This window comes from Mytilus trossulus, chromosome 12 (genome assembly GCF_036588685.1).
Source record: "Mytilus trossulus isolate FHL-02 chromosome 12, PNRI_Mtr1.1.1.hap1, whole genome shotgun sequence".
Taxonomy (NCBI): domain Eukaryota; kingdom Metazoa; phylum Mollusca; class Bivalvia; order Mytilida; family Mytilidae; genus Mytilus; species Mytilus trossulus.
This window is the reverse complement of record NC_086384.1, coordinates 16,909,186-16,931,833: the sequence shown is the minus strand read 5'-3', so window position 1 is coordinate 16,931,833 and position 22,648 is coordinate 16,909,186. Positions and strand designations below refer to the sequence as shown.

Sequence of the window (22,648 nt, the reverse complement as noted above, 5' to 3'; positions counted from 1 at the left end):
TTTTTTCAGATCTGTGAAACCTTAAGACATATTTGTAATTTACAATAAATACATATATAAGAAAACATAAAATACAATAGCAAGACTAAGTCCAACATTTAAATCAAATACTAAATTTGCACTCTGAGACATTCACTGTTGTTGTATAGGATAATCACTCTAAATGGTCTATGGGAGATAACTCAGAAGAAATTTCAATAAATACATTGGATTCAGATGGAAATTTAATTTGAGCACCCAACAGTGAATATCTGTATAGTTCATGTTATGTACATATTTTGAAAGATTATTTCATTCCTATAATTTCATATTACATTTAATTTTCTTACTGTCATTCTTTCGAACACACACAGATACTTTTCCATTATATGTGGTTATGGCAAAAAAGAAAAGATCACACAAGAAGCACAAGTATACAAATGTCCATTGTTCTGCCTTCAAATCTGATCCAGTCAGATTTGTCAATATTTTTATCATAAGAGGTTGTCTTTATAACGCGTTCATTCATTTTGAAAAACAGTTTTAGTTAAATGAACTATTAGATGCATTCTAAATAAGCCTATTATGTACAATATTTCAAGACTGTCAGAGTTGTTCAATTGACTACATGTAGATATTGGAATTTCTATGTTTGTCCTTTGTATTTATGTATTAAAACTCCCAAGTCAAATACTCAGATTTATATAATCCTATGTCTATTTAAGAAGGCAGAGATGTTTTATACTCAATATATCTCTGATACATTTGTACCATTAAAGATCAATATTCTTTATGATATTATGAGGTGCAGTTGTAAATATATAAGATTTATCTAAATATTAATATTTCTTGCTTAAAAGAACAGTGCGTAGTTGAGAGATGATTTCAAAAAATTAAAAACTCTGACTGACTTCAAATGTAGTGTCACTATATATGTAGCAAAACTTTTGTATCACAGTGTAAATCAAATTAACGCATGATTAATATATCTTGAAAACTAACATAACTATCTAACAGTCAAACACAGACTGCACATTCTGAGTGTGTGTATGCATATCTTATTAATGAGTAAGTTTCAGCAAAGATTGTGTAAAACTTACTACAGTAAAGTCATTTCATTATAATGTACATGTACCATAAACACAACCAAGGAAAGATAATTTTAAACAAGCGTCTCATTCTTAAATATGAAATAAACATCACTTTAAAAGTGGTCTGTACTTTACATATTCTAACTTCAACTCATTTGTGTCAGTCTGTATTTGATAAAATAAAGTAAAGCATATAGCAACCACAGCATTAAGCACATTATAGCAGTTCAGAATAAAAGTAAATAACTAGCAATAGCAAAATTATAAATAACTATGCATGTATAAGCAGCAGAGAATAAACATATAAATGAATAATAAGGCAAAAATTTTAACTCAGCAAATTGGAAAATGAGTATATGTATATATAAATCAGAATTAGCATTTACATTGATATGTGTCTGCCAATATATTGCAGATAATCATGCAAGAAAGCATAGAGAACAGGCAAAACTAAAGTAATAAAAAGCAAATAACAAATAAAAAAAATAAAAATAAAAAAACACAAACCAAAAATTAAGTATTTGCATAAATAGATTATAAAGCTGGAATGAAATTCCCTGTTCTATACTTACAATTTGGTATCAATTTATTAATGTATCTGTGAAAATATGATGAAGAAAAAGGTTATACATGTACATGTATGTATTTCAACAAATAACTATGGCAATGGCTTATTGTTTTACAAGTAAAATTTTGTATAAAGACATGTAAATTATTAGAAAAAGGTATATTGTTTTGTATCGCTGATCATTCTCTTGTGCTCCATGGTTCCCCTCTATTTTTACGGGTTTCAAGTGTCATATGTGCCCCGACATCTCGAATACGTGTTTGCAATTTTTCTTTTTTGCGTATTTTGTAGGCTACGTGAGACAGAAGGAATCTTTCCTCTTTCATGGATACGGGTAGATCATCTAGAATACGAATTTGACTACCTTTTAAATTATGGGCACTGGACATAATTGTTGTGTTATTTGTTTATTTGTCTTAATTTTCTTTTTTTGGCCATGGCGATGTCAGTTTACTTTAGATATATGAGTTTGACTGTCCCTCTGGTATCATTCGCCCCTCTTTTGAAATGCACTGGAGACCCTTTATTTCGCCTTAAGCAAATAATAAAAAATAGCTTTCTACTTCTGTCATCGGTTTTGACACCTACATGTACACCGAGACTGTCCTGATTTATCACGCCCGTCAGTAACAGTTAATACAAACCAATTTACAAGAAAGGGAAGGGTTACACAATGCAACACCAAACCGCCTCATTTTAAACACTATTTAAAACGACAATAACAATCCATCTGTTATGTGAACAACCCGTTGAAAACATGTAAAGCATTATTAGGTTTTTTGATATGGCGAATCTAATTGTTTATTGTTGGGCCCCATTTTTCAAGTAACATTAAGGTCAAAAGTGTCGACATTTAAACCTTGTTAGATTCCTCCAAAAAAAATTGAAATCCTTGGGTTATTTGATATGCCGAATCTGTCCGTGTATTTAGATTTTTCATTTTGGACCCGGATTTCAAATTGGTCACGTTTTTTTTTTGGATATGTCAAATCGAGATTTTTTTAAAGTTTAGGTATAGTTTTCAAGTTGATTCAGTTTGGGGTCCAGATGAAACTTTGTCCATGGGGTTTCAACCCCAAAAAAATAATATATAAGGTTCTTTGATATGCTGATTCAAACTTCAAACCATGTATTCAGATATTGAATTTCGGGGCCCGGTATAAAATTGGTACATATATCGAACTCAAAGGGTAAATAATTAAACTTTTTTTGATTTCATCAAATACGGGTTTTAGGGGTTCTTTCACATGCCGATTCTAACCATATATTTAGGTTTTAGATATTTGACCATAATAGGTAAATGTCCAATTTTAAATTTTAGGTTCTTTGACCACATTCATTCTGTGTCAGATACTTATGCTGTGTCAAAAATCTTATCACAATCCAAATTGAGGGCTGTTTCATGCTTGAATGTTATGTCCATACTTGCCCCAACTCTACGGTCATATCAAACTGCGTTCTATGAGTATTTTATTATAGTTTATCTCATTCATGTAAATCAGTTTGGATACTTAAAACGAGACGATCGTTGTAAGTTTTATTTTTTCGACCAATTTCCAAGTCAGGAGTCCTTTATTGATTGCTTGTTTCTGTTTGCTGTTTGCGTTATCTGGTGTTATTTAAAGCATACATCAGACTGCTGTTTCTAATCAATTGTTTTGAAGTTTGTCATGACGATACTGGTGTTCGTTTTGATCATTGTTAAAGAGACTCAGTGGCTGTATTATGGCTAGTTGCTTACATCCACTGCATTTGAATTTTGGTGGATAGTTGTCTCATTGACAATCATACTACACCCCCTTAATGTTATAGGTTGCAATTCTGTAAATATAGACAATGCAATTTCCAATAGGAACTCCCTTTGTGGCTAAAACTGTGATACTTTTACTATGAAGTTCCGTGAAAAATAATATCCCTGAACAGAATGTTTATATGCACTACTATTTTATTCAAAGTTAAAAATATAGGGCTGTGGGGCATATATTCAACATTTCTATGCCCTGAACCTCTAAGAGTTTAAACTTATACTTAAATTCTAAACTACCCTTACCTCCATGTTTGGACTTCCTAAGAATAAAAATTTAGGCGCTACTATGTTTTTCTATACTGGTTACATTCCCAAGTGATGTCTCTATGAGATGAAACACAGATATCATAAACGGGAACCAGTACGTAAACAAGTTAACATATCTTTGAATATTATAAATCTCCCTAAAAGAGGCGTGGTTTGTGAAACAGCTGTTTTTACAAAGTGCAACCTATATAGAGGTAAACTTTTGATCAAGTTCCGTATTGATTGATACAGACTTCGATGACTTTTTTTTTTATTGTATTCATCAAGTGGAACTTTTATTAATATTCACGGTACCAATTTTACTGCACCAGATGCACATTTCGATACTTGATGTTCCTTCGTTGATTACACAAGCCGGGATGTTGAAACCATAGACTCATAAAACATTGAATGAATTATATTTTAACAAGAAAGGTACTCCTAATTTATAAGCTGATGAATTACTACTAGAACTTAGAAAGTATTTTTGAGGGTTCAGACTGGTATTTCGACAGAAGATACGTTATAACTGTCACCGTAAGAGCACTCGATTTCATTGTAAATACAACTGGCATTTAAAATTTTCTGATTCAACAGATTCGATTTTTGTTAAGAATTTCCTGATGAAAAGTTACAGCTACATAAAAAAAATTAAGGCTGAAGTTCAATTCATCTCTACGGGTATCCTTGTGCTTTTAATTGCGTAAAAAGGTGTAAACATACACTGTGACACTACTGTTAGCGACTTGTTATCGGCTGTTAACTTTGTGCAACGTGTTGAACAGGAATTGCTTACATTTCCTGATCACTTGAGTTCTCTCCGGTTTTTGATGGGGCTCGTGTAGTCTTCATTTCTTTTATGTTATGTTTTGCTATTTTTTTCCACCTTTCATTGTGTTTATATTTAGCATTGGTATTGTTTGTGTTATTAAACATATGATTTGTGAATGCCTCTTTAGAGTAGCTTCTTTCGTTTTGGTCTAAAAGTGAATCCTTCACATGTTCATGTCATCAAATGTTTGAATGGCTTAAACAACGTTATCTACAATATATAATTTATTTTGATAATCTACACTATATAATTTTTTTTATATACATAATGCACACGATATAACACACAGTCCTCTAAAAGAGGGGCGAAAGATACCAAAGGGAATTCAAACTCATATGTCGAAATAAACTGACAATGTTGTGGCTAAAAAAAATCCAAAAAAACAGGCAAACTATAGTACACAAAAGACAACATAGAAAACTCAAGACTAAACAACACGAACCCCACCAAAAACTGGGGTAGATTAAATGTGCTCCGGAGGGTTAGCAGATTCTGCTCCTCATATGGCACCCATCGTGTCTCTCATGTCAGTACAAACCCGGTAACATGGAGCTTCTAACCCGTTTGGAGCACATACGTTTATCCGGGGAAGTGCAGTCCTTATTTTTAAAGTAGTGTTTTAAGAACTTGTTCTTCCTTTTTTCGTTTATTGCAATGGAGTTGTCAGTTTTTCTTCGACATAAGGTTTGAGTTGTAACTTTTTGTTGTTCACCTCAGTTTGTTTTAAAGTATATTGATACAAAGTCAACATGTACAAAAACTGAGATTCTACTACCATTGCACATTATCATCATAGGGAAATAGACAACTTACTGTCCCTTTTCTCACCGACACTTACGGATAATGAAGGTGTGTTGACTCAAACTTTTAAATGCTCGTATACCCCAAAAGAGGGGTAAACGATACCGAAAGGACATTCAAACTCATAATTCGAAAATAAAACTGACAACACTATGGCTAAAAAAGAAAAAGTAAACAGACAAATAAAGGTACACAAGACACAGCAAAGAAAACTAATGACTAATCAACACAAACCCCATTAAAACTGAGGTTGATCTTATATGCTCTTGAAGGATAAGGAGATCCTGCATTCATGTGGCGCCCGTCGTGTTGCTCGTGTTTAAACAAACCCGGTAAATATACCAATTCGGTAGGTCATATTTTCGGGAAAAGGGAACGGATTGTAGTTACCACATAAGAAACATAACCGATATCACCCGTGAAACGGATTTTCCAAAACGGTCAACCAACTCGTGATGGTGTCCGTAAAATTTACAAAATGGATTATTTCAACTTCACTATTTTGAACTCTTTGTTTAATAGCTTCCTTGTGAACTTGTCATCTATAAGAGGAAAGAAAATGGAACAACATAAACATTGAACTATTACAAAAACCAACATACACAGAAACGGACTATGTGATAACAACATGCAATACGTCATTAAGAATATCAGTGAGTAAAATTAGTAAGTCCACATTACTTTATCATACCTACCAACTGTTACTATATGAGGGGGATTTTCTCCATGGAGGCTCCCAAATTGAAATTTTGAAAGAGCAATTTTGTCCGCAATTTAAACAAAACAATTAATTTTATAATGACTCTAGGCTTATAAAAGTATGAAGAAGCCAAAAACAACATTTAAATGTATTTGCAGACCCCCTTGAAGTTTTTTTTAGAACTATGACATACCTCTTGCACTCAAAACCCCCATGAGCATTTTGAAAAGTTGGCAGGTATGCTTTATAAAGAATATCAGTGAGTAAAATTAGTAAGGCTACAATATTTCATAAAGAAAATCAGTGAGTAAAATTAGTAAAAATTCAATACTTCACAAAGAATAGCAGTAAGGATAATTATTAATGCTTCGTTACTTCATAAAGAATATCAGTAAGTAAAATATATCATAAATGAATTCAAAGATAAAATATTCAAGTTAGCATTACAGATAGTAAAAAAATGTACAGAGTAGAAATATTCTACTTCCCAAAAAAACCAACAACAGCAAAATAAAAAAAACAACATTTACTTTTTTTATATACATATTGTGTTAAATCTATAGACTTGATGTGAGCAAACAAGGGTTCGAAAACTACACACAATATTATAACAAACAACTTATACAAATAGATCCAAAATAAATCTTTATTTGATGGATTTAACCAGATCACACACAAGAATTCAATAACTTTATCTTAGTACGTGAAAGATAATAGATCATTGACATGGACATTCAATGTTATAAAATCTACACATGCAAAAGAGGCAACTAATAGCAATTCTTTCTACAAAATAGAATATTCCGTATCTATTTACTGTTAAAAAAAGGAACAATAATAACGCTTGTCAACAAAGACAACAATGGCTGTTAACCATGTAGAACTGTATAACCAAAACGAACCCAACTACATGTAAGTAGCAGTACTTACATGTAGTTGGGTTTCTGTTGGTAAATCTAAGTTTTCGCTGTGGTTAACCACTGTTTGTCGTAATTTTAGAACTGTGAGATCTGACTTTTGCCATTTTTAATTTTTAATTGTATCTTTGCTACAGTCAATTGACAAAAATAAAAATTGATGAACTATATTTATAAATACAGTATATGATATTTGCCTTATGATTTATACAACTATGAAACAGAATAACACCAAAAAATTACAATGTCATCATCCTCTGGGAATACATATTTTATTGTAATTAAATAAATTTGATCCTTAGTATTCAGCTGTAATTATGTTGAAAAGTAACACAAATTTGAATTGGACATATGAGGTCATAAATGGCATAACAAGTGGGTTCGACAATATCGAAATGTATTTTTATGTTTTAATTTCTTTTGTATTTTACTCTACAAAATGCTTGTGACAAGTTTCAATATTTGTTTAAACATTTTCAAAATTAGAATAGCAAAATATTAAGGTTTCTGTTAAAAAAAGGGATATAAAAGTAATAGTAAACTCCATCTAAGGTCAACTTTGCTTGATGGAGTTTGTACATTAGTTTCTTAAGGAGGTAGACCTTGGTCCAGGGAGATAACTCTTTAATTCAGTGATGCGTTTGTAATAGTCAAGTTTTATTAATGTATTTTAAGCATTTACCTGAAACAGATTGAAAATAATCTATGTATCCTAGAAGCTTAGAACATATTTATGAAAATGGCTGACACAAACGTTCTGATGATTTTAAGAGTTATTTCCCTTAACCTAGGTCTACCACCTTAATACTTCCTAAATATCGATCAAAAGTGTATTTAAGAAATGCCATGTCATAAAGCACGCTCTTCAGCGGGAATTTAACATGCATCTGAATCCCCCTGCACGTTTCCGGACTGCTGCGGTGCATGTAGCAATGTAGGATGTGAATTACAAAAGCTTGATAGCTTTATCTCATCTGACGCATTCTCACTTGAGCTATCACTATCAGTAAAATATCGTTGTTCCAAAGGTGATACAATTAAATCTGACACCTCTAGTTCATCGATTTCTGCACATTCTTCATCACTCTCCTTTTCTGTTAACACATTATGGCTGATTTCTTCGTCTCGGTGTAGCAATGTAGGATGTGAATTAGCAAAGCTTGATAGCTTTATCTCATCTGACGTATTCTCACTTGAGCTATCACTATCAGTAAAATATCGTTGTTCCAAAGGTGATACAATTAAATCTGACACCTCTAGTTCATCGATTTCTGCACATTCTTCATCACTCTCCTTTCCTGTTAACACATTCTGGCTGATTTCTTCGTCTCGGTGTAGCAATGTAGGATGTGAATTAGCAAAGCTTGATAGCTTTATCTCATCTGACTCATTATCACTTGAGCTATCACTATCAGTAAAATATCGTTGTTCCAAAGGTGATACAATTAAATCTGACACCTCTAGTTCATCGATTTCTGCATATTCTTCATCACTCTCCTTTTCTGTTAACACATTCTGGCTGATTTCTTCGTCTCGGTCAGCGTGATTTCCATGGTAATTTACATTTCGGTTGATGTTTGCCCTTTTACCTTTTTTGTGTGCACAACAGTAAACGATACAAAAAAAGGGTAAAATGCCGGCCCCACACGAAACAAGAATGATAACTACTGCATTCATTATACCTTCAAAACAATAAAAATATGATGCTAAGCAATTTGAAATTAATATCTAACTTTGCTACGTTTGATTTAGTATACACGGCGTCAAAAAGATCATGTTCAGTGTTCAATTAAATCTTTAACTGAAAATTTCAAGTAAGCGTATTATTGACTATTAAAAACATGGATTGATAATCTGCAAATTCTATTTAGATAAAGTCGATATAGTCTAGAAAGTCTATTTCTAATTTCTCTAATGTTTCAATGTGTTACTTATAAGTCTGTAGTAGATAAAACATTTAAAAGCAAGGACACAGATCCGATTTCAGTAAGTTTAGACAATAAGTAATTTATACAGCCGGAGTAATGCAATAAATGCACTCCATATAAGAACATTATCTGCACAAAAGATGTGATGCATGCAATGACAGTTATGAGCCAGATTATACTAAAGGGACATTTAAACTCATGAGTCGAAGACTAACTGCAACGTCCTGACAAAACAAACCACAAAAACGAATGACAATGAAAATTGAAGACCAATAAATGCTTACAAAACATTACAGGAAAATTTAAAGATTAAGCAACGCTAACCGTACTAAAAGCTTAGAGTAATCTCAATAAAAAAATCATTATAAGCAATTCTGCTTTTGATGCATTGTATCCAATTGTAGACATATATTATACAGGCAGATTATACTGGAACGTAAAAATGGAAAGTTCTCCGCCGCCGCCGCCGCCGGTAGTAATGTCTCGCCAAAGAGTATTGAACAAAACTAATTAATCATGTGAAAATTATTTGTTATTATTTTTGAATCGTTCAGCAGATGAAAACAACGACATACTCGACTTTCATCTGACAAAGCGATACGACAAACATGTTTTGATCTTAAACTACAAAAAGCATTTTACGGGTAAGGATTATTAGAAACATGTTAAGGTAGATTGGTGTTTAAACTAAAAACTATAATTTTTTTGTTTTATTCGCAAACATGTAGTTTGCATCGTGATATTTCCAAAAATGGATGTAAAAGATTTGATCACATATATAGTTTTTTTCAAGCTAGAAGGATGTTTACAAAACCACGTTTGTCTGACTCGCAAGAAAACTAAATGAGTAAGTGTTTAAGCCAAAAACAATTGAAGTAGTGTTTTATGAAATGAAAAGAACAATATACGTTTTATGCTAAAGAAACAATTTAAAGTTCATTCATTTATTAAATTGACGTATCTTATTGTAGAGTCTTGTAGGGATACACTAAAAACAAATACGAAAAAAAGATCGATAAAATAACATAAATCACGCAGCTTGATTTTGTTTGGTTACAATTAATTAAATTCATGCATGCCGTTTTTATATTTATACAATTTCGAGAAATCTTTCAGGCTAATAACATATCTTAGAAGGTATATAGGATATATAGTAGTCTTTATGAGTATAGCTTATTACATGTCATTGTTCCTTCATATCAGGTCATGATATAAGCACAAAATCCGAAAGGCTAAAGGTTGATATAACGCATGAGGGTTATTGAAAGGTATGACATTTGATGCATTTTTAAAAGGTTTTAAGCATAGTTCTTGTTTCTTTTCTTCTCCTGAATTATATGAACAAACAAATTTTTGTTCATATAATTCAGGAGAAGAAAACAGACAAGAACTATGCTTAAAACTTTAAAAATATGTATCAATTGGTTAATGTGTTTTGCATTTTTCATAATGTGTTTTCCTGTTTCAAAATATATGTTTTTTAACCTCCTTTTTTATGTTTTTAACTGAAAACGTACCACTGAGAAGTATATTCCGGAATCTGCAGAGAACTGTTTTTTTTAATTTTTCTTGACAGGCGTATCATGTTTTTATTTTAGTTTGAAGTACAATCGCGCACTTCATATTAAAAAAAAAATCATGTGCAATTCATTATTTTTTTTTTCAATTTTCTTGAGATGTTTAAGTTTGATGTACATGGGCTTGACGCTATAGCCAGGAGTATGACATTTTTTCCAGGATGTTCCAATCAACGTTATTAAATAGTTTTTTGTTTTACTCCAGAGCTTTATTCATAGAAAACAAATATTTTCCGTAAATTAATTTTAAGCTCTGATCTTACCTGTTGTACATTCTGTTTCTGGCGGTGAAAATGAATCTGACAAAAAAAAAGTAAAAAAAAAAAAGAAAGAATTTTAAAACGTAATAAGCTATCAATCATTCAATAAAATGATTAAACCATACCTTTGGGAAAAACAATTTTTCAACAAACAGAAATCAGCATATAAAGAAGAAATGCAATAGTCTACGAATTTTTCACAAGTTTTAACTTTACTAGCACCGAAACATGTTTCAATGTTTAAACGAGTAATGCTTCCCTTGACATGTCTAGGATTGTAAGAATTAAAAGAAGATGAGCGAGACAAAAAAGGTTAATATGTAATACGACAAAACGGAGGTAAATTCACTTCTACATATAAGTAGAGTGATAATGAGACAAAATAAAACTTCATTTAACTAAGGAACTTTTCTCTTTAAGGTAGATGGGGTGTCTAAATTAAAATCAATAAAAAAAAATAATAATTTGTGAAAATATAATTTATATCATGCTTTTATAAAAAAGATAATAAAAAGAATGGGCCATGGGACTTATTTTCATGCTACAGGTTGTGCAAAATTGACAGATTTTGTATAGATTATGTATGGAAAACCCAACTTTCCGTCTTAAAACGAAAACTACACCATAGAATTTTGAGATAAAATATGAGAAGATAGCTCTAATAATATGCTTTAAGATTAGAAAAAGAAAAAAGGGGATGAAGGGACTCGTGTTCTTGCTACATAATAAAATAGGTATATTCCTAACAAATTCTATTGTAAAATTAACTTTATCTGAATTATCTGCCCTTACATTTGAGTTGTCTCCCCTTATGTGGCAAAGTTGGAAAAAATTGAATCAAATAAAAGTATTTTGTTTTTTTGTAAAATACAGCCATAAATAAGTTGAACATGTCATTTTCTATATTAAAATGAAAATGTTTACACATGAATTACCTACTTCTCTCGAAATTTGCACATTTAAGGGGGTACAGAACACCTAAGAAAAGATAACTCTTACTCATAGTCTGATTCATTGCTACGTTTTAAAATCATAAGCAATATGCAAGCTTTTAAAAGATCATGATCAGAATATTTACATTATTGCTAAGACCAGCTGTACACCCTTTGTTATTCATTAAATATTTTAATTCATTTAAAGTTACTTATTTGCCATAAATGAATCTTCAATGAGGCATAATAGGGAAATTTCAAAGTGAAATAAATTTACCAAAAGAAAACCAGGACGTTAGGAAAGGATGGAACAGAAAGAGGAAGGACCATAACTGTTTTCGTTTTTTACTTGGCAATGCCTAGGTTTTAAATGAAATAAAATAAAGTACAAAATTCTAAGGATACTTCCATTTTATTTTAAAGGGGGGAGGGCTAGGATTTATAATTTTGTCCTGCTTTTTTTTTTATGGTTGGATCCATCATTATTGTCCTGCATTTTTTATTTTTCATGCTTTTACGGTAACGGAGTTGCAATTTCATTAGTTTACTGAAATTGTTTACATAAATTGTCATCCTGCTTGTTATGCCAAATTACTCCTTCTGCCTTTGTTCAAAAGCCTGTCTTGCCATTTTTTTCAAATTTCATCCAAGCCCCCCTCCTCAAATGAGGATGGATAGGACCTTTATTGGTACTCTAGGATAGGGTGTTTTTAAGGTCGGGATTTATGGATTGACCCTTTCGAGATCCGGGAATTCTTTTTTCGAATTTCGGGATGTTGGGATTTAATTTTATTTAAATTCGGGATTTCGGAATCAGGTCCCCTCCTATCCCCCTCTATGGTAGCTCCCTCCGACAATAAAATTTTAACCAAATAAATAAGAATCCATGGACAATTACACAATGCTTCTTTTCGTAGATCTTCGTATCAAATTGATTAAATCAAAACTGAATTGTCTCCACTTTCCCTTTTTTTTTTTAAATGAAATACACTATGGCCTTAGTAATACACGTAGCAATGTAAAAAAAGGTTACGAATAATTTATAATTTTATAATTGCTGTAATTTTTTTAAAGTGCAATTGATTATTTTATTGCATGATTTATATTAATGTAAAAAGTTAGAAGATACCGAGGGGATAATCAAACACCATGCATCATTTACATGACTGTTACGATCAAAGACACAAAGAAAAAAAACCCGAGCGATTGTAAAGTCCAAAAAACACATATTTTTGTGTTCTTAATGCATCTGTATAAAAAAACTATATCTTTCTGGTATCTTTCCAACCTTTATGACAGGTGTATAAAATTAACGGGTGTCTTCTATTCCGTCCGCACTTTTAGGGAAAGTAAAGTCTATATTTAGAATCATACTACAAATGTATGATATAAATAGAACATGTTATTTTCGCTTTATCAAATTTAAATTTCGAAGGGATAGCAAAATTTGTTGTTTTTCTTTTGTTGTGCTTTTGTCATGTTTATGTATCTTTCTGATTTTTTTATTATCTAATACAATTTTGAAATAAATATAAAAAAGAAAGTGTGGTGTTATTGCATTAAGTGACAAGTGAAAATGTTTCTTTTCAAGTCTCAATTCAAGATTATTACTGAATAGAGTAATCATTCTCTATAATAATAAGGGGCCCCAAAATAATGTGATCCTTGTAACTGCTGTACTTTTAACTAAAAACCAGTTGTGTCTATGTTTAACGAACTTGATTTCACAGAATAAGGATTTTGCACAGTCAGCTCTATTTCATCTCTCATGAGTCGTGGTTCTTTGCACCAATGGTTTTGAATTGCATATTTTTGAATCTGTAGACCAAATAAATTGAAAATCTAGATTAGGTAGATAATGTAAAGCATCTGCCAACTTTTAAGCTTCGGCCTTTTGATTTCCCTATGTATCATGAGTAATTTGGGCGTGTCATGCTTTTAATTTCAACAGCTCGTATATCAAATCAAAAATCAGTTACATCCTTATTTAGCCCCTGCAACTGAAAGTCGGGGGAGGGTATTGTTTTACCCCTGTCCGTCTCTCCTTCTGTCCGTTCCATTATTTGAAAATAGTTATTTGGCATAACTCCGCCTACTGTTTGATTCATAGGAAGTTTTCACTTTGCTGTCGGTTGAATAGTAAAGTATGTACACTGCTCTTCAATGAAAAAAACGATTCCTTTTTCAAACAATTTTATGTGACTACATTTCCATTATGTATTCCGTGTGCATTGAATTGGTTGTCAAAAAATATAATATCAAAACTAAATACATTGTTTTGGGATAGAAAAGTACCGTGACATGTCTTATAATAATGTGGTTTCACAATCAAACATAAGAGGAAACAAACGACATGGTTTTCTGTTTGGGACCAGAACATCTTTATTATCTAGAATAATTTATACTTTTGAAACTCAGTTAGCAAAAAGTCCGGGTCCAATGTTAGCATAATTTACAAACGAAATAACGCAAAAAGACAATGATACTTAAATTAACAAATGAGTGCTAGCAGTTAATGACATATGAGCTCCATACCTCAATTAAACTGATTGACAGATTATGTCTTCATCATATGCTCAATCTTATAAATACTTATACCTTATGTATAAACAAGCACTCTTTATATATGTATTATTTACCTGGACAATTTGCAGTGTGACATGAAATTGTTTCCGTGGTGTTTCCTTGACAAACTGTTCCGTTATTTCCTGGAGAAGGATTTGTACATGATCTAGTCCTAATAAGGTCTTCATCCCCGCAAGTTTCTGGACAATCACTCCAGACTGACCATGCTGTCCATTTCCCATTAACTAAAGTAGAAAATACATTTTATTAATAAATACCTTTTGCAGTTTAAAGATAACAATTGGAACGATTTCCTCCCTGTGAATCAGTGGCATTTAGCCCACAAAACTCTGGTATTTTCATACGCCTGTAGATGGGTACTTAAAGAGTGTTTTGTTGAAAAGCCGCTGAATACAAAATTGTAATTGTGCTACCTTTATAACAAAAGCATAACTAATGTCCATTATTGTAATGAAAAATCATATTTCGAAACTGTGATACCTTTTTAATATTAATATAATGACTAGTAATAATTGTATGAGTTACAATTAGACAAAGGAGGGACGAAAGATACCAAAGGGACAGTCAAACCCGTAAATCTAAAACAAACTGACAACGCCATGGCTAAAAATGAAAAAGACAAACAGAAAAACAATAGTACACATGACACAACATAGAAAACTAAATAATAAACAACACGAACCCCACCAAAAACTAGGGGTGATCTCAGGTGCTCCGGAAGGGTAAGCAGATTCTGCTCCACATGCGGCACCCGTCGTGTTGCTTATGTGATTACAAATCCGGTAAATAGTCTAATTCGGTAGGTCAAATTCATGAAGGGAAGGGGATTGTAGTTACAACTCTCTATTTAAGTCACAATGTATGGAAAGTTAAAAATTATAGGTGAAGGCACGGCCTTCAATACGGAGCCATGCTTACACCGAACAGCACACTATAAATAGCCCAAACATGACTAATGTGAACTAATTAAAACAGGAAAACCTACGTTTTTTATATATATATGAGAAAAGGGAAACGAGAAACACTTTTCAACCACATTATAAAATGACAACCACATAACAAGATAATCTTGACCTAAGACAGATACATGCACATGCAGTGTATTTAAACTTTTTATTTTTGCATTGTCGTTTAGTTTTTTTGTTGCACTTTAGTGTTTCTGTTGTTTTTTAGTTTTTCTCTGATATTTTTGATGTGTTTCCGTCAGTTTTAGTTTGTAACAAGATTTGTTTTTTTTAATCGATTAATGACTTCCGAACAGCAATATACTAGTGTTGTCTGTTGCCTTTATTTAACAAGCGCCAACCTTCACCCTAACCTGAAACCGTAGTGAAATAATTACAACAAAAAGACCCACTATAAAATATCCATTGAAATACGAATCAGTTTGATCTAAGATATAATATGAAGCATGTTCATACTACAAAAAACTATGTTCTTAAATAATACTTCTCTGTAATGGATGTCTTACCTGGACATTTTGCTGTAGAACATAAAATTGTTTCCGTGGTGTTTCCTTGACAAGCTGTTCCGTTATTGTCTGGAGAAGGATTTGAACATGATCTAGTCCTGATTAGGTCTTCGTCACTACAGGTTTCTGGACAATCACTCCAGACTGACCATTCGGTCCATCCACCATTCACTTAAACAGAAATGAATCCAATAATCTATTGTTCTATTTTTAAAGTTGAAATTGAAACGAGTAACTCTCGATAAAACGATGGCATAAAACTCCAAATGTATCGTCTTTAAGAACGCCTGCTGATGATTACTTTTTGTAATTTTTGGTTCAAGAGCTGTTGTATATGTTATATCATTTTTACAACCTCTATGCGAAAACACTTACTTTTATATACATGAAATTGAACGATTGAAACCAAAACAGTATATCAAATGTTAACATAAATGTTTTTTTTTTATTTTAGATTATGGTGAAATTGCTTATTCTATAAGTTCCATATTTCTTTTAATTTATTTGTGATAATAACGGCATTTTTTCAAGTAAGCTATCGTTAATATAATTTTCACATTTGTTCAAAAACAAGTCTGTTTGCTTATACGTTGTCCTCCAGGTAACTCTTTTTTTTTTTTGATCAAAAATGCACTCCAGTTTATGTAATCTTACCTGGACATTGTGCTGTAGAGCATAAAAGTGTTTCCGTGTTGCTTCCTTGACAATCTGTCCCGTTATTTTCGGGAGAAGGATTTGTGCAGGATCTAGTCCTTGTCAGGTATTCATCACCGCAAGTTTCTGGACAATCACTCCAGACTGACCATTCTGTCCATCCCCCATTAACTAAAGTAGAAAATACATTTTACTAATAAATACCATTTGCAGTTTAAAGAAAACAATTGGAACGATTTGCTCCCTACGAATCAGTGGCATTTGGCTCACAAAACTTTGGTATTTTCATACGCCTGTAGATGGATACTTAAAGAGTGTTTTGTAGAAAAGCCGCTGAATACAACATTGTAATTGTGCTACCTTTATATCAAAAGCAGAGATACTGTCTATAAATGTTAATCATTACAACATAAAAAGACACTTTATAATACATTGAAATACGAATAAGTTTGATCTATGATACTATATAAAGCTTGTTCATACTAAAAAACTATTTTCTAAAACAACACCTTTCTGTTATGGATATCTAACCTGGACATTTTGCTGTAGTACATGAAATTGTTTCCAAGGTGTGCCCTTGACAAACTGTTCCGTTGTTATCTGGAGGAGGATTTGTGCAGGATCTAGTCCTAGTAAGGTCCTCATCACCACAAGTATCCGGACAATCACTCCAGACTGACCATTCTGTCCATCCACCATTAACTTAAATGGCAAAATGTCATTAAGACACTGTACTTTTTCAGTTTACATGTATTTTGTTGATATTTCGTGAATATTGATATAAATCAATTTAAATTCACACAATTGGTCTTTGAAAAAACAATTTCTTATTGACAGGTAATCAACATGACAAATGATTATAATTGTATGCGAAGTCTGTCATTTTCCTTTGTTACAAAATAATATGCCAAAATAAGAATAAGTAATAGAATTATGGATGTTGAACGTGGTAGATACAACAAAACAGACTTGGAAAATAGAATATGTTCTTTATGCCATAAAGAGGTGGAAGATGAATTCCATTTTATCATAGCATTTACCGAGATTAAAACTAAGATCAAAATGTTTAATAAAATTTCTAGTATTGTCCCCATTTTTAATTCAATGAGCAAGTAAATGAACTGTTTGTGATTGGTGGCTTAAATTATATTATAATATATATACATAATCATAATATTTGAATTGTTAATATTAATTGTGGAGCCATGCTGTCAAAAAAATAGTATTATAATTAATATTAATAATATTTATTTTGTTTCAATGCTAAATGTATAGTTTAATGTCTATCATTTTGTCATTTATATGCGTGTCTGTCTGTTTGTTTGTTTGTTTTTGTTTGGTTTGTTTATCTATCAACAATCCTATTGTTTGGAATTTAATCTAATGAAATTCTCATTATTATTCTTATTATTATTTTGTCTATGTCAAAGTCTTTTTGTTTATGTTTGATCGTGACATATTTACACATAAGATTATGGAAAACATATAATGGCTTACTATTTTCACATCTATAAACATACAACACCAAGTTTAGAAGAAATTTCATACATTATTATTTCTAAGTGCATTTTGAATTAAAAAAAAAATGCAATCAGGTTTTATCTGTAATACTTCCAATAAAACATAGTTGATGCTGAGTAGTAATTCATACTTGTGCTGTTGTCTCTCTGACATACAAATTGTTCAAAAAAAGTAATTCAAATAAAATTCTTAAGAGGAAAACAAATTATATATATAAAACTGATCACTGATCACAAAGACATATTTTTTTTAATTCACAAAGAAAAAATGATGTTTCAACAATAAAAACCCCAAGACGAGTAAAACTGGAATATATTCAAATGATGTTGGAAGAATAAGAAGTTTATTTTTTATTTTTTTTTATTTCTGAGTTTGTTGTTGGTGGAATACATGTACTATATCTACGATTGACGTATGTATTAATGCATTTTCAAAATGAAAAGTACAGCATTAACATACGGTATTTTTTGCAAGAACATGCTTCCACAAAACAAATAATTCAAGGAGGATCTACGTTTGTATAAGTAAAGAGATAGATGAACAATCGCAAAAAGATGTCAAAGGGCTTAAACTACAGATTACAGTATCTATCATATTGTGTTTATTTTATATTTGTTAGTTTGACCTCTCGTTATACTTAGTATAATAACTAGCTACAGTATATATCAAAACCCAGAGTATTCATTTAATAACATTAATGGTACTAATTTAATTGAACCAAATGCGCAATTCGACAATCAATGTCTGTTTTTGTGTATAAATAAGTAACACAAGTTAGGAATGTAACAATTATCACAGGTTGTTCAATTGAACTATGTTCCCCGCCCAAATTAAGTCAATATATATGGGCATTTATGCTAATTGACGTTTAATTTGTTACTCTGAATTGCTATTTTTTACACAATGTTTCATAGTTAAAAATAGTGTCATCTGAATGGGGAGTGCAATACACAAAGTTAGAAACAAAAAAGCCCTTTTGATGTAAGTTTGGATTGAAAACAAAGTTTTCGACAACGAAATGATGTGTGCCGTAACCTGATAATTATTGAAATATTTGTTAGTGATTTTATCTAGAGCTCCGTTATTCTCGACGCCACTTTGTTTACTAATAATTCAGATTTTTGGTGATTCAAATTCAGAGCCAAATATTTCATGCATTATTCGTTTTATTACTTCCAGTATCTATTGACAACGTTGATTCTACACCGTTTTGATATTTTCGATAGCATTAATTAAGCTTTCCTCTACGTTGCGGCTTTTTGAAGTGGGCTATACAGTATGGATACCCAAAAGTGATATATATTTGCCTCAATGGATGTCATGCCACTTTTCCTTAATATATATTATACAGCTGCTACCCAGATACAATTGATTGTACAGTTTATAGATATCATGATCAGTTACACTGCCGTAAGCGGGGAGGTTTAATCGTTTTGTTATACTAGCTGTATCATACTACCTTTGCAGTTGGCGAAGCTCTGATCAATTAATAGGTTGACTTCACCTTCGCACCTTGCACCGGAATTTCCGAAGTCATTATTCCTTTGAAGAAAATCCTTGAATTCTTTCATCATACACATAGAGCAATTCAGAGGATTATATGCTAGCTTCCTGTTTATACAACAAAAAAAAAAATTCTTTGATGTATCAAATATTAAATGAACTTTTGTTTTCAAATTTAAAAGAAATAAAATTGCATGCCTCTTTTATGATGTATACATAAAACAAACAGACGTCGAGTATAATGCCAGTCGATAATATCCTACAACATATATGTTCATTTTCTGATATTTTTTGTCCGATCCAACTATAGGAGCATTTAACGACCTACACAGGAATTTAATCCTTTAAGATAATTCAAATCAATTACATAAATCGAAACGTCCTGATTACCGAATCAAATTAAAAATAAGTTAATACTTTTCTCTTTAAATTGCAGGTGGTATAATAAAAAATAAAAATAAATGAAAAGTCAATTACAAAGCTTTATGAAGAACAATTTTGTGGTTGTTCTCAAAATGTGCAAACGTATATCGCCAGCTTGATAAGGGTATTTAACTTAAGGAAGGTTAATCTCATCATAAAGAACTGTGTGTCTCTGATCAAGTTAAAAAAATATTAAACATAAAGGACTATAGTATAACCTCTCAATTGACAAATTCAGATGACTTTTATTAGCTGTCTGATCTATTCAATTACATCAATTTAATCGATCCTTATTTATTGTTTTTTTTTCGAAAATGATAGACTTTAAACATGATACAAAACTAATTAAACGTTATTCAACCATCTATGAGGAAATTTTAAAAGATTTAAAAAAAGTTAAAACAGTGATAATATATATTGCATTCTCAAAAACGTATGTTACTTATAAGAATTGAATAAAAGAAGAGGAATGGTATGATATGACAGCACACCAGCCAGATATGGAGAATTTTGTAATTTGACTGTTCTGTATAAAATAGCCTAATGTGTTTTTCTGCATTACGTTTGGCATATTTGTCCATGCAAACAGATTAACATTGGCAATAATTGACAAACGGAAGCCTAATATATCTGTTTTGTAAACTGTTTAATATTGCAAACATACTGATAGATTTTCGTAATATAATATATACTTAGTAGTTATTATTTATTCATGTCTTACATTATTGTTATAAGACGAAAACATCTTTAATGTCTGTCCTTTAATCTATCAAAAATCAAGGTTGTAATTTGAATTCAAATAATTTAATGACCATATTTTTCATAAGTGTTGGCAGATTTTTAAGTGAGGTCTCCTGACATGTTTGATATATCCTGTCATGTAATCAGATCCAAAGTCAGTGGGGAGGCCATTAAGTAGAACGTTGTTGTGTGCATGCAGATCCTATAGCCTCCGATAGATGCTGACAAAACATTTTCAGTTCACTTAACTGTCTAAGTTTTCCGTTTGAACCTCATACATTACTTTAAGCTATACTATATTTTACATTTCCATTTCCTTTTAATCTATTGTACCAAAATATATTTTGGGAAGTTATAGTGGTCTGATAATTCCTGCCTTTTTAATTCAGTAGTAAGAAACGACACCTTTGTCAAATGAAATACTTTTTAAGAGCTGTAATTCGAACAATTTTAATTTTAGCTTTATAACATTATATGGGTCGTTTTCAAAAAATGTCGAATTTTCAGTACACCCATGCTAATTTTTTTAATTTCTAATGGAAATTTCAGTTGTAATGGTTTCAATGAAAGCTTGTCGGATTTGTGTTTCAGAAAATTAATAATAAACACACCTTACATCTATTTTGATAAGATTAAACTGCATTTAAGACCCATTTTGGGGGTATTTGTCTGCGTACAGTGTAAGAAAAACACATTTCAAATGATTTTTTTGCGATTTTCTGATCGCCTTGATATCTGCAAAAGGGACTTTTTAAGAACGTTAAATATTACTCTAACGAAAAAATCGTAGCTTCTATATAATTGTATGTAACATTATATCTACAAACTAAATTAAATCTGCGTACAGGAGGTTCATGTCTTTCCTGTTACCGCTACTTAAATCAGCCGTTAAATTATTATCCCTATGAATATTGAATCAGTCAGTGTTGATCTCAAAAGTGCAAAGTATCTTTACATTTAAAACGCCTCGTTTCTTGAACGACCAGTGTAGAGAAAAGAAATTTCAAGACATTTAGTGAAAAAAATATAGTGTACTTTTTTTCATGTCTATGCTGTTACCACCAATTTTGATTAAAAACACCAATAGTATACTTGTAAAAAGTGCAATAACGTGTTGGAAACCAAATTCACAATAGAAAAACATAATCACTTCACCAAAGGGAGTAGTAATTTCACAACAGCAATCAAAAACGAAGAAATTTGTCTATCCTGTTACTATGGTTGCTATGGTTACAGTAACAGGATAGACAATTGTAGACAAAAACGCCGTTATTTTTTTTATCTTAACATATAGGTGCAAAACGAATGAAATATTTTGTTGTTTGAAGTCATCTTAAGGTTATAACGTCTTAATCTTCCCAATTAAGCATTCGCAGGTGCAATACTGATATCGGTAACAGGATAGACAAAAAGTTAACAGGATAGACTTTTATATAGTAATATACCAGAAACGTACGTTTCTGTTACCAATGAAATATAGAGAAAAGTAAACTAACTTGTGAGGGATTTACTTGATGTTGGGTTTATTTGAAAGGGTGAAAAAATGCCGAACAATATAAATTGCTATCTTAGACTTGCATTACTGGTGGTAATTTTTACAACCTTTGAAAACCAATTTTTAGAGGCACTTTTCAGTACAACCTGGAAAATTGGCAAATAATCTATTATATTACAGAATGAATATATATAGAAGTTTATTCTGTTGAAAACCATCTAATTGTCTACGTAAAACAAGCTTAACATTTTATTTAAACCTTTTCTTAATAACCCCAAATTTCTTTTGAAAATGGTAACAGGATAGACAAAATAATGTACCACCGATCAAAAAATGTTTCAACATATTCTTGTATGACATCATTAAGATTGCACCTTTTAATATGTTGTTCTTAAAGTACTGTTTGTTTTGATTTGCTTTTGTACAGGGTTGTTTGAATAAGTAACTTTTAAGAATTTTTTCAATTTCAAAATTCGACATTTTTTGAAAATGACCCATATGTGGATATTTATCAATGCATGTTTTATATTAACTTTAAAATTTTACTTTCATCTCGTTACAAATCGATATTTCATGAATGTTTTAACTTTATATCCAAATAATTAACGAGAGATAT

The 22,648-nt window shown here is 31.2% G+C and overlaps 1 protein-coding gene across 4 annotated transcripts; it reads right to left on the bottom strand.

Moving 5' to 3' along the window:
* Positions 1 to 7,334: 7,334 nt before the first annotated feature.
* On the bottom strand, positions 7,335 to 19,475 carry LOC134692921 (semaphorin-5A-like). 4 transcript variants are annotated; one of them, XR_010102292.1, is made up of 8 exons: positions 19,330 to 19,475; positions 16,881 to 17,051; positions 16,350 to 16,520; positions 15,696 to 15,866; positions 14,278 to 14,448; positions 10,710 to 10,745; positions 7,742 to 8,623; positions 7,335 to 7,528 (listed from the first exon to the last, which is right to left on the bottom strand). XR_010102292.1 is itself a non-coding variant. In XM_063553555.1 (7 exons), the coding sequence occupies exons 1-7, from the start codon at positions 19,448 to 19,450 to the stop codon at positions 7,818 to 7,820; spliced, it is 1,647 nt and encodes a 548-aa protein (XP_063409625.1). In that variant the 5' UTR covers positions 19,451 to 19,475; the 3' UTR covers positions 7,335 to 7,817. The 4 variants fall into 4 exon arrangements, 3 of the variants coding, with proteins under 3 accessions (XP_063409625.1, XP_063409626.1, XP_063409628.1); XM_063553555.1 differs by having other exon boundaries at positions 7,335 to 8,623; XM_063553556.1 differs by lacking the exon at positions 10,710 to 10,745 and having other exon boundaries at positions 7,335 to 8,623.
* Between the last annotated feature and the right edge of the window lie 3,173 nt (positions 19,476 to 22,648).